The sequence below is a fragment of the Dendropsophus ebraccatus genome, chromosome 12 (genome assembly GCF_027789765.1).
Source record: "Dendropsophus ebraccatus isolate aDenEbr1 chromosome 12, aDenEbr1.pat, whole genome shotgun sequence".
NCBI lineage: Eukaryota > Metazoa > Chordata > Amphibia > Anura > Hylidae > Dendropsophus > Dendropsophus ebraccatus.
The window spans coordinates 37,751,159-37,762,939 of NC_091465.1; the positions used below are offsets into that span (position 1 = coordinate 37,751,159).

The window sequence follows — 11,781 nt, forward strand, 5'->3', positions numbered from 1 at the left end:
CAGGGTCAGGGGTGTGTGGGTGCACTGTTATGCGATGTTCTGCAGGGTCAGGCGTGTGTGGGTGCGCTGTTATGCAATGTCTCGAGGAGTGGCTGAAGGAGAGGATGTGATGTTGTACAAGAAGGTCCAAGGTGTTTATGGTCCTTGTAGGAACAGGAATTCTCCAAACCAGTTATTTTACCGAAAGAAGTCCAGACAATGAGACCCCAAAATGAATTCAGACATCGCCCCTGACCCTGTAACATAACAGATCAATGTTATATATACCTCCAGGCATCAGTTTTGGAAACCTGTTGCCCATTAGGCAATGCCTGGAGACATGACCTTTGCCCTTGCTTATTCTGAATTAGCTAAAGAAACTTATAGACCAACATGGCAGCTCCCACTACAGACACAAGGAGGAAAAATATAAGGATATCCTCAGGTTCTAGCAGTAACTGAGAAGTCTTATAATATAAATGCTGCATGGCATTACTGTGGTCTTTGCCATAGACATTGATGGGTAGAATGGCCATAATAGGTGCCACAGACATCAGCCAATAGGATCGCAGGATCTTAGCGCTGCAGACATCAGCCAATAGGATCGCAGGATCTTAGCGCTGCAGGCATCAGCCAATAGGATCACAGGATCTTAGCGCTGCAGGCATCAGCCAATAGGATCACAGGATCTGGTTGTCGCCGGCATCAGCCAATAGGATCGCAGGATTTGGATTGAAAGATAAACAAACAACATCACCCGTTGCCAGTCAGCGATTGCTCCTTTGGAGAACAGACCGGCTTCATTTTGTTCCTGATTTTGCGACTTTGTGAGTATTTCCTGTGTTCTGCGGAGGAAGAGGAGACCCGACTGTACATCAGCGCGACCTGAGAGACATCACCAACCGTCTACAAGTCTTCAGAGGTAAAGTAGCAGCACAATTCTCCTGGTGATTTTTGGCAATGTTTATCCCCATTATTATTATTCTATTGTTATATGTAACTATAAAAGTAATTGTGGGAGATTGATCAAGCTGTTTTACAATAATATTGTCCTTGGTTGCCCATAGCAACCAATCCCAGCTCAGCTTTCCTATACTAATGGGCTCTGCTATAATGAAAGCGGAGCTGTGATTGGTTGCTATGGGCAACAGAGGACATTATTACTGTAAGAAAGTGCAATATATCTCCCCATTGGGTCATTTAAAATAATAATATTCTTTGTTGTCCATAGCAACCAATCACAGCTCAGCTTTCCTTTATATATATGAGCTCTGGTATAATCAAGGCAGAGTGATTGGTTGCTATGGGCAACAGAGGACATTATTATAAGACACTGTAATCTATCTCCGCCATTGTGTCCTTTAAAGTAATAATGTCCCTTGTTGCCAATAGCAACCAATCACAGATCAGTTTCCTTCATTATTGGGCTCTGGTATAATTAAATATAAGATGTGATTGGTTGCTATGGGCAACAGAGGACATTATTACAGTAAGAGAGCAATTATCTCCAGTTATGTCTTTTATAGTTATAATAATCTTTGTTGCCAATAGCAACCGATCACAGCTCAGCTTTCCTATATTAATGTGCTCTGCTATAATGAAAGCAGAGTTGTGATTGGTTTCTATGGGCAACAGAGGACATTGTTATTATAAGACAATGCAATCTATCTCCGCCATTGTGTCTATTATAATGTGTATTAGTAATTCGTACCCCTCGAAGAAACATACGTCAGGGCGGGGGCTGTGTGCATGGACCTCAGTAATTATTACTTACAGGTTACAGGTAGAGCTCATGTACTTCTCAGATGTTCTGTTCTGCACCTGCAGTTTGATGTCTGTGCTTCCCTGTAATCCTGCTGTTATGTATTACCTCATGTACTATGCTGCTATTGTACTGCACTTTATGTGATCTGTTATTTGTACCATAGTAAGTGCTCCCCCACTCTGAGTCCCCCTTGTTACTGGTTTATGTATCAGCAGTCGTGGCTCACTGTTTATGGTATTTATGTTTTCACTGTATTTTTTTTCCATTAATAAAAATAACTTTTCAACTTGCAATTGTGAGTGGTTCATTTCTTATCTTTATGGTGATGTAGTAATTATACAGTATAGTAATATCCAGAACAATTATTATAGGGAATCTATCGGTAGGTTTGGGCAGCCAGTAGGGCATTATACAAAGACGTCCATGGTCCCTCTATTATGGCGCTCCAGTGTGCTGTTAATATGTCAGATTTTATAGATATGCCGATTATCCTGTTTGGTGCACTGGGGGCGTCCTTTACCCCAGCCCGCTTCTCATCACCCCCTAACGAATAAAGAATACTAGTAGAGGAGCGGGCAGGGGTAAAGGACGCCCCCATTGCACCAAACAGGATAATTAGCATATCTATAAAATGTCTCTTACATATAAACAGCACACTGGAGCGCCAGAGTAATAAAGAATAAATCCCAACACTTATGAGTACGATAAAATAATATTATTATTATTATTATTATTATTATTATTATTATTATTACTATTCTATGGTTATCTATAATTATAAAGAAATTGGGGGCAATTGCTCAAGCAGAGTTATAGTTATAATATTCGTTGTTACCCATAGCAACCAATCACAGCTTAGTTTTCCTATATTAATAAGGCCTGGTATAATTAAATATGAGCTGTGATTGGTTGCTATGGGCAACAGAGCATATTCTTATAAGGCAGCAATACTTTTATTATATTATATAATCATCCCATTATTATATAATATTGCAATATATTATACTGTATATCTCCTCCATTGTGTCTTTATGTGACTTAGTATTATACAGTATATTAGGCTATGTACATACACATAGGGGGAGATTTATCAAACTGGTGTAAAGTAGAATTGTCTTAGTTGCCCCTAGCAACCAATCAGATTCCACTTTTTATTCTTCACAGATTCTTTAAAAAAATGAAAGGTGGAGTCTGATTGGTTGCTAGGGGCAACTGAGCCAATTCTACCAGTTTGATAAATCTCCCCCATAGCGTTTAATTAGAATAGAAATCCAAAATAAGTAAATACAAAAGAAATCCATCTACATGTTACAGATACAGACAGTCACAGTACTTTTTGTTTCACATTTCTTACATAAAGTTATATAACTTTAAAGACGGTAATTTTTTTTTCCCCCACATTTTCAAAGAGCGGCATTAGTAAGGGGTAAGACGGCCACTCTGTCATAATTGGGTGTGTTGGAAACTGCAGGGCTGCTCATGCCCTGTTTCAGCACAGTTAGCTATGGCTAGCACTGCTGCATGCAGCACTATGGGTACTGAGGCTCCCCTTGATTTCTAGTCTAATGAATATTAGCATTAGTGTACAAACACACAAACCTGATCCACAGCAGATTTCTCGCTGTGAATTCCCAGCGAAATCCGCTGCGGATCCCTTCCTGTTGGTTTCTATGAGAGGACATATTGCCATCCCGCTGTGAGTATGTAAGTTATAGCCAGGGCAGTTTCTAGGGCATTTTGGCAACAGGGCAAATCTTGATAAAAGTGCCCCCCTCCCCCCCGTCACTCAGTTCAGCCCTGGGAAAGGAAGGGGGGCTTTTATCAAGATTCGGGTTACTAGGAAGAAGCAGTGTGTGTACTGCGGTATAGAGCAGTGTTGCACCCCTAACAGATAAAGTTCTACTGAATACAAAATATACAAAGACATCATTCAGGGACTTACAGGTGATGTCATCTTTGATCTGAGGCGTCACTTTCTTTTTTCTCTCTATCGGGCCCAGACCTCCACAACAACTTCTTGCAGCTACAATTCGTTTCTTCAGAACCTGCCAGACAGACATCTTAGGCTTCCGCACATTTCTAGCAACTTCCTTCCATTTTTCCCTCCTTATAGTCTCCCAAATTATAGTAATTCTGCTTTTTGGTGCACTAAAGTCAGTAGGTATCTGGGTTGCCCCCTGTATGCAGGATCCCCTGCTGTGCCCCCATATAGTAATAATGTCCCCTGATGTGCCTCCATATAGTAATAATGCTCCCTGCTGTGCTTCCATATAGTAATAATGCCTCCTGCTGTGCCCCATATAGTAATATAGGATAGTATATAGGGCTGTATATAGGACTGTGTATAGGATAGTATATAGGACTGTGTATAGGATAGTATATAGGACTGTGGATAGGATAGTATAATGGGCTGTATATAGGACTTTGTATAGGATAGTATATAGGACTGTGGATAGGATAGTATATAGGGCTGTATATAGGACTGTGTATAGGATAGTATATAGGGCTGTATATAGGACTGTGTATAGGATAGTATATAGGGCTGTATATAGGACTGTGCATAGGATAGTATATAGGACTGTGTATAGCATAGTATATAGGGCTGTATATAGGGCCTATATACTATCCTATCCTATATACTATCCTAAACTATCCTAAACACAGTCTTGTGTATAGGATAGTATATAGTACTGTGTATAGGATAGTATATAGGGCTGTGTATAGGATAGTATATAAGGCTGTGTATAGGATAGTATATAGGGCTGTGTATAGGATAGTATATAGGAATGTGTATAGGATAGTATATAGGACTGTGTATAGGATAGTATATAGGACTGTGTATAGGATAGTATATAGGGCTGTATTATACAGCCCGATATACTATCCTATACACAGTCCTATATACAGCCCTATATACTATCCTATACACAGTCCTATATACTATCCTATATACACCCCTATATACTATCCTTTACACAGTCCTATATACTATCCTATACACAGGGGCGGTTTTGGCATTTTTGGGGCCCCAAGCGAAGTTATGTCTGGGGCCCCGCCCCCTCGACACGCGTTCCAAAACAATAGACCGCTGTGTGTTGCCCCCAGTAGTATATACCCCTTTTGCGCTCCGCCAGTAATATACACTCCTTGTGTGCTGCCCCCAATAGTATATACCCCTTGTGTCCTGCCCCCAGTAGTATATACCCCTTGTTTGCTTCCCCCAGTAGTATATAGACCCCTGTGTGTTCCCCCAGTTATATATAGCCCCCCGTGTGCTCCCCCAGAAGTATATAGACCTCCTGTGTGCTGCCCTAGTTGTATATAGACCCCCTGTGTGCTGCCCCCAGTTGTATATACCCCCTGTGTGCTCCCCCACTAGTATATAGGCCCCCTGTGTGCTCCCTCAGGGGTATTTAGCCTCCCTGTGTGCTCCCCCACTTGGATATAGACCTCCTGTGTGCTCCCCCACTTGGATATAGACCCCTGTGTGCTCCTCCAGTAGTATATAAACCCCCTGTGTGGTTCCCCCAGTAGTATATAGACCCCCTTTGTGCCCCACCAGTATTTTATAGACCCCCTGTATGTTCCCCCAGTAGTATATAGACCCCCTGTGTGCCCCACCAGTAGTATATAGACCCCTGTGTGCTCCCCTAGTAGTATATAGCCCCCCTGTGTGCTCCCCCACTTGGATATAGACCTCCTGTGTGCTCTCCAAGTTGTATATAGACCCCATTCTGCTGCCCCAAGTAGTATATAGACCCCCTGTGTACTGCCCCCCAGTAGTATATAGACCCCTCTGTGCAGCCCCAGTAGTCTATAGCCCCCCTGTGTGCTCTCCCTGTTATATAGCCCCCCTGTGTGCTCCCCCCATTTATATAGACCCCCGATGTGTGCTCCCCAAGTTAAACAGACCCCTGTGTGCTCCCCCTCCCATATAGTATATAACACAATAAAACAAACACTTATACTCACCTGGGTCCGGGCGTCTCTTCTTCTCTTCACTCTTGTGGCCGCAGGAAGGGTTTTCCCTGAGATCACAAGAGGCCGCACTCCCCTTGTCCTGGCGCCGATGCTCCAGTGATGTCACTGGAGCGCTGGCACCACAAGGACAAAGCTGCCACTTGTGACTGCAGGGAAAACCCTTCCTGTGGCCACAAGAGTGACTGACAGGAAGGCAGCCAATGTCTCCCGCCCTGTCAGTGCTGCTGCATGTAACTATGAGTGCTCATTACGAGTGCTCATAGTTACAGTTTAGATGGCAGCAGCGAGCGGTGCAGCGGCCCTGTCCAGCGGTCTTGAGCACAAGAGCGGGGCATGGGGGCCCCCCTGGATGTTGGGGGCCCCAAGCGATCGCTTGGTTAGCTTGGTGCCAAAGACCACCACTGCCTATACACAGTCCTATATACAGCCCTATACACTTTGCTATACACAGTCCTATATACAGCCCTATATACTATCCTACACAAAGTCCTATATACAGCCCTATATACTATCCTATATACTATCCTATACACAGTCCTATATACTATCCTATACACAGTCCTATATACTATCCTATACACAGTCCTATATACAGCCCTATATTCTATCTTATACACAGTCTTATATACTATCCTATACACAGTCCTATATACAGCCTGTATATAGGACTGTGTATAGGATAGTATATAGGACTGTGTATAGGGCTGTATATAGGACTTCAGCCACGTAACCCAACCCCTCCCACCCACCTCCGGGAAAAAAACAACAGCATTATACTTACCTAATCCAATCCTGGCATGGAGAAGGCCTTTATCTTCTTCCCTCTTCACCTTGCCGGAGGCCGGAGGGATCCCCCAGGATGCCCGATGACGTAATTCCGGCGCCTGCTGCGGGATCCGTCATCAGCTGCAGAGACAAGGGGCCGCACTCAGGACATCAGTGAGGGATGGAGGGAGGCTAGTGCCCGGAGCCCTGTGGTGTCCAGGGTAAGAGGTCCTGGTTGGGCAGGGAGCAGGGGGGGTTGCTGGTACCAGCGCCGATGCCATGAGTGCGCGGGGGCCGGGCGCTGTCGGCGCCCCGTGAAGTCGCCCGGCCCGCCCGGTCCTAGAAATGGCCCTGGTTATAGCCCCGTTAAACCCCCCACATACTATACCTGCTCCACACTCCTGCTTGCTTTGGGGGCTTCCGGCATCTGGACATTCCCCTCAACCAATCAGTGTGCTGCAACAGGGCAGTGCACTGATTTGCTGAGGAGGACGTCCAGCCAGGAACCCCCAAAGCAAGCTCGAACGTGGAGCAGGTACAGTATGCTCCGGCCAGCGGGGGGTTAACAGTTGTCAGTTACTGTCAGTTACATACGGCTGGATGTTCCCTTCAGCAAATCAGTGCGCTACCCTGCCCTGTTCCCCTCAGCAAATCACTGCCACAGCACACTAATTGGCTGAGGGGGAGCCCCCAAAGCAAGCCAGTGCTTGAGCACCAACCCGGTACCCCTGGATAGAATGGTGCCATAAACGGGAACCGGGCCACAGATCGAAAAACGGACCGTGGCACCGGCTTCCCTGTGACGGCTCCGTTCTATCCCTGTGTCAGATTAAAGAGGATCTACCTGATGGTACCAATATACACTTATTACGGGAAATGCTTATAAAGTGCTTTTCCCCCTGCATTTACTACTGCACCAAGGCTTCACTTCCTGGATAAAATGGTGATGTCACTTCCTGGATAACATGGTGATGTCACTTCCTGGATAAATGGTGATGTCACGCCCCGACTCCCAGAGCTGTGCGGGCTGTGGCTGCTGGAGAGTATGATTGCAGAGGGATGCTCAGTGTCCCTCCACTGCCCTGTGTTCCTCACTGTCCCCCTGCCATGCCCCTTTATGTGCATTTCCCTTAATAAGTGTATATTAGTGATTTGTATAACTTTATTTTTTTTTTGGGGGGGGGGGGGGGGCAATACAATACTTTAATAAAAAAAAATTTTGCTTCTCCTTTATTCAATAAATATTAGGCTATATTAATGAGAAACTAGGACATTTGTATGAGAGCACAAACATGATTCTTTTCATTCTTGAAGAATGTTTTGCAAATGTAGTGAAAAAAACTCACTGAAATATTTGGTATGGACACGAATGAAATGACTAAATGATCTGTACAATAAAGTTATTATGTTATTTAAATGATGCAATGAAAAACTTAAAGAATAAGCAAATGAATTCATGAATTTATTATTTGCATTATTTTCCTTAGAATAAAGGACTTATAATAACCATTTCTTTACTGTTTCTTATTTTATGCTTAGAAGAGGCGACTTCGGTTCCAGGTAATTGATCATATATATTGTAGATTTTTCTGTTTTTCGGTTACTACAGCGGGGGACAACACACACAAAAAAAAATAGGGGAACAGGTACCCCTATTATAATGAAGAGAATCCACAGTCTAAACAGGGTTTCCTGCTCAAGAGGAGCAAGCTTCTGCTCCTGAGTGGGCCGTGTCTGTGTTGCTATCCAGCAGGCTGTATACCCTGTATGCATGCCTCCTGCTCAAATTACCAGCCAGGCAGGGGTTAAGTTGGGATGTACTGTATAATCACTTAACCCCTGTCTGGCTGGTAAACTAATCAGAAGGCATGCATATAGGGTAAAAAACAATTAAACAGAATTGTAACTTGATACTCCCCCCACCCCCACCCCCCGCCAATATACTATGCGCCTATAATACACAAGTCTTCTTATGTATTGGGAGGCTTCTGGGCCCCTTCAAGCACTATCACAGGGTGTGAGCCTAACGCTATACCCTGGTATAATGCCAGAGCAGTGCCCATAGTGTAAATTCATGCCAATACAACATAGGAAATATCTTCTTCAGAATCCATGTTCCCACATATTCATGGTAATATTCCTCTCATTTTAAAAGATGGCGAGGAAGAGGAAAAGAGAACTGATCGACCTTTATGAAGAGGAGACGTAAGTACAAGATTTTATATCACTGCAAATCCACACTTACTGCATTACACCTTATCTTATATACTATTCACAACACAAAGCTCATCTATTATATTACCATCACTTTCTCTTAGCCAAAGACAGGTCATATATTCTCCTTACATTACAATGGATCTTTTTTATTTTTTAATAAATTGTTCACTTATTCTTATATGCCTATGCTATGTTGTATCTTGTATCGCTGGAATTCTGACAGTAAAATCTATTTTTTATATCACAGATCAATGACCACCATCATGAAGAGGAGGAAGGACCCCGACCTGCAGCCAGAAGAAATAGCTGCATTCCTGAACCTGCTTGGTAAAATTCACTGCACCTTCCAACGATTGTAGTTTTCCTGCTTTAGGCCATGTTCACACATGGCATAAACATCGACCATTATTTGACAGGGCCGCTGTTTGCTGTGTCAACTAACAGCCGATGTCTCAGATTTTTACCCGGCTGATACTGCAGTATTGGCCGTATGAACATAACTTCATTTTAATTGGAATGAGGGCACATTTAGGTGTGCCCCCACTTCAATTAGCCATAGAGCACAATATACAGGATCTGCAGCAGATTCAATGATGTGTTCCATCATTTACCTAAATTGACTGTGTGGGCCTTGCCGTTTTATCAGCATTACCAGCCATATTCATTATAAGAAAAACACCTGTGATAAAGCCCGGTAATGCTGGTCACATGACAGAGCCCAGACAATCAATTCATACAAAACTGCAGAGACCAGATAATCTATTAGGATTTCCCACCATCTGAAGGGAATAGGGCTGAGCAACAGGAACAGATAGAGACACAGCTGCTTGTACTGTGCTGTGCCCTGACAACAATCAAAGGGACAGAAATACGTATACTCCATTCATCTTCTTGTCATTTAAAAACTGTGTTGAATTGAAACAATCCTTTATTCAACTTGTTTCTTAGACGACGAGGACATCCAACTTTTTTTGGCCAAGGACATCTGCCTTCGGATCTCGGACAAGGTACTTATATACTGCTTGGGTGAATTGTGTGTGTGAGGATGATGGTCCTATAATATTACACATAGACATATGATCACCACATATAGCTAAAACATAACTTCTTTTCTTCTCTTACTAGTATCTGCTAGCAATGACCCTCGTGTACTTCAAGAGAGCTGGACTGACCATCGAGGAGTATAAAGAGTACTTTTTTGCATCCCTGTGAGTTTATTCATGTGTATATGTCTAAGGGAATGCTGTCAAGTAAATGTAAATCTGATGCTTTAAGTCAGCTTTTCCATCATAGTTTGTAAAACAATTATGTTTATTACATAGGAGAAAGGTGAAAGGGGATTTTAATATTTATATGCAGAGAAAGCATAAAAAGCCTATAGATTTTAGCATGTAGCATTTGTACCATATAGGTTCATATCAACATAATTTCATATTGTTACTATTATTAGATCCATACAAGATTCTTTTACACTGACATGGAAGTATATAGTAAACCATGACTTCACTTTCTCTTCTTCAGTTATCTAGCGAACCAGTTTGAAGAAGATGAGGACTTCAGATACGAGATCTACGCGTGGGCCTTAGGAAGATCCTGGGAATGGCGGAAGGAAGAACTGCACGACCAACGGAACTATTTGCTTTACCGGATGGACTTCAGAGCTTGGATTGACCAGACCACGTGTGAAGAGGTTAGTAATCAAAAAGATATGTATAGCCAGAAGTGTAGTCTATGATTATGAATCCTTCGTGAAAAGATGATTCAATCATAAATTATTTAATTCCAGATCATGGCACAGGACCCTTTCCACTGGGCATGGATGCGACAGAGGCATCCCCATCACAGCTGGGCCATTCGTTGGTGGAGGAGGAGCGCATGGGAGTTCAAAGTCCAAGGCCCATGGGGTTACCCATATTCATGCGCTCGCTGCAGGAACATCGTTTTGTATCCATGCAGGTGGAAAGTGGTCGGTAACATCGTAAGCCAGATCGACACAGCAGTGGACCCTGGAACATCGATTGAGATCCTCGACTAAGAAGACCATGACGGATGACCCAAAGGAGCAGGTAATGTAAAACACATGCATGCACACACACATCATTCCCTTTACCCTCCAACACACCAACACAGTACTTTTAAAGGGGTTTTCCAGGAAAAATGTACTGATGAGCTATCAACAGGATATCCCATCAGTCACTGATCGGTGAGGTGCCAACAACCGGCAGCCACACTGATCAGCTGAGCATACCGCACTGCATAGTGAATGATGTTTGTCTCTGGTCACTGTGTAGCAGTGACAATGTGTAACTGCAGCTCAGCTCATATTCACTTGAATGTCACCTGAGCTGCAGTTACATATCATCACCACTACACAATGCACTAAGACAGACTGATTACTGTGTAGTGGGGTCACTGAACAACTGAATGACGTTGGTGTCGGGTGTCGGTAATTCAGTGACTAATGAGCAATCCGGTGGATAGCTCGTCAGTACATTTCGTGTAGAAAACCCCTTTAAAAGTCACACACACTGACACAAATTAACATATACACTCTCTCTACACAGCCCCAACTAAATGATTGATGATATATAGTGTTATCCTCCCTTAGAATGCCAGAGGAAGGGCAATACAGTGGCCATGGCTTCCCTGCAGGTTTCCTCCACAGGGGGTTTTTCCTGTCCTGTGTGTTGCTGTACGCTCTTCGTGAGTGATGGGAGGTAACAATCACAACACATACATACACACATACATACAATAAATTTCTCTTTAACCCTCCTTACTTGGTCACTGAGTCTTTTCTTGTGTAAGCAGTATATGGCGGTATCTGTAATGTATTTTTGATAATATTCTCACTTCTGATCACACTACAAAAGCATACAGAGACCTTATAAAAGGGGTTACCTACTTATCATCTACACAAATTAAAATTAAAAGCAGCAGCACTTATTTATTTCTTTTCATCAAGTATTCATAGTCTACAAACAGCCAATGGTCAGTTTGGCAATGTTCAGCTGCTTTGCCAGGGTTTGCGGTACTAATGCTCCATTCATTTTCTAAGGGGGTCATTGAACATT

The 11,781-nt window shown here is 43.2% G+C and overlaps 1 protein-coding gene across 2 annotated transcripts; it reads left to right on the forward strand.

Annotated features, from left to right (window-relative positions):
• Nucleotides 1-724: 724 nt before the first annotated feature.
• LOC138769152 (speedy protein 1-A-like) lies at nucleotides 725-11,482 on the forward strand. Of its 2 annotated transcripts, XM_069947415.1 has the most exons (8): nucleotides 725-901; nucleotides 8,030-8,050; nucleotides 8,646-8,695; nucleotides 8,955-9,034; nucleotides 9,656-9,714; nucleotides 9,833-9,915; nucleotides 10,229-10,397; nucleotides 10,494-11,482. In XM_069947415.1, exons 3-8 carry the CDS (start codon nucleotides 8,646-8,648, stop codon nucleotides 10,740-10,742), a joined length of 690 nt encoding a protein of 229 aa, XP_069803516.1. In that variant the 5' UTR covers nucleotides 725-901; nucleotides 8,030-8,050; the 3' UTR covers nucleotides 10,743-11,482. The 2 variants fall into 2 exon arrangements, with proteins under 2 accessions (XP_069803516.1, XP_069803517.1); XM_069947416.1 differs by lacking the exon at nucleotides 8,030-8,050.
• Nucleotides 11,483-11,781: the final 299 nt, after the last annotated feature.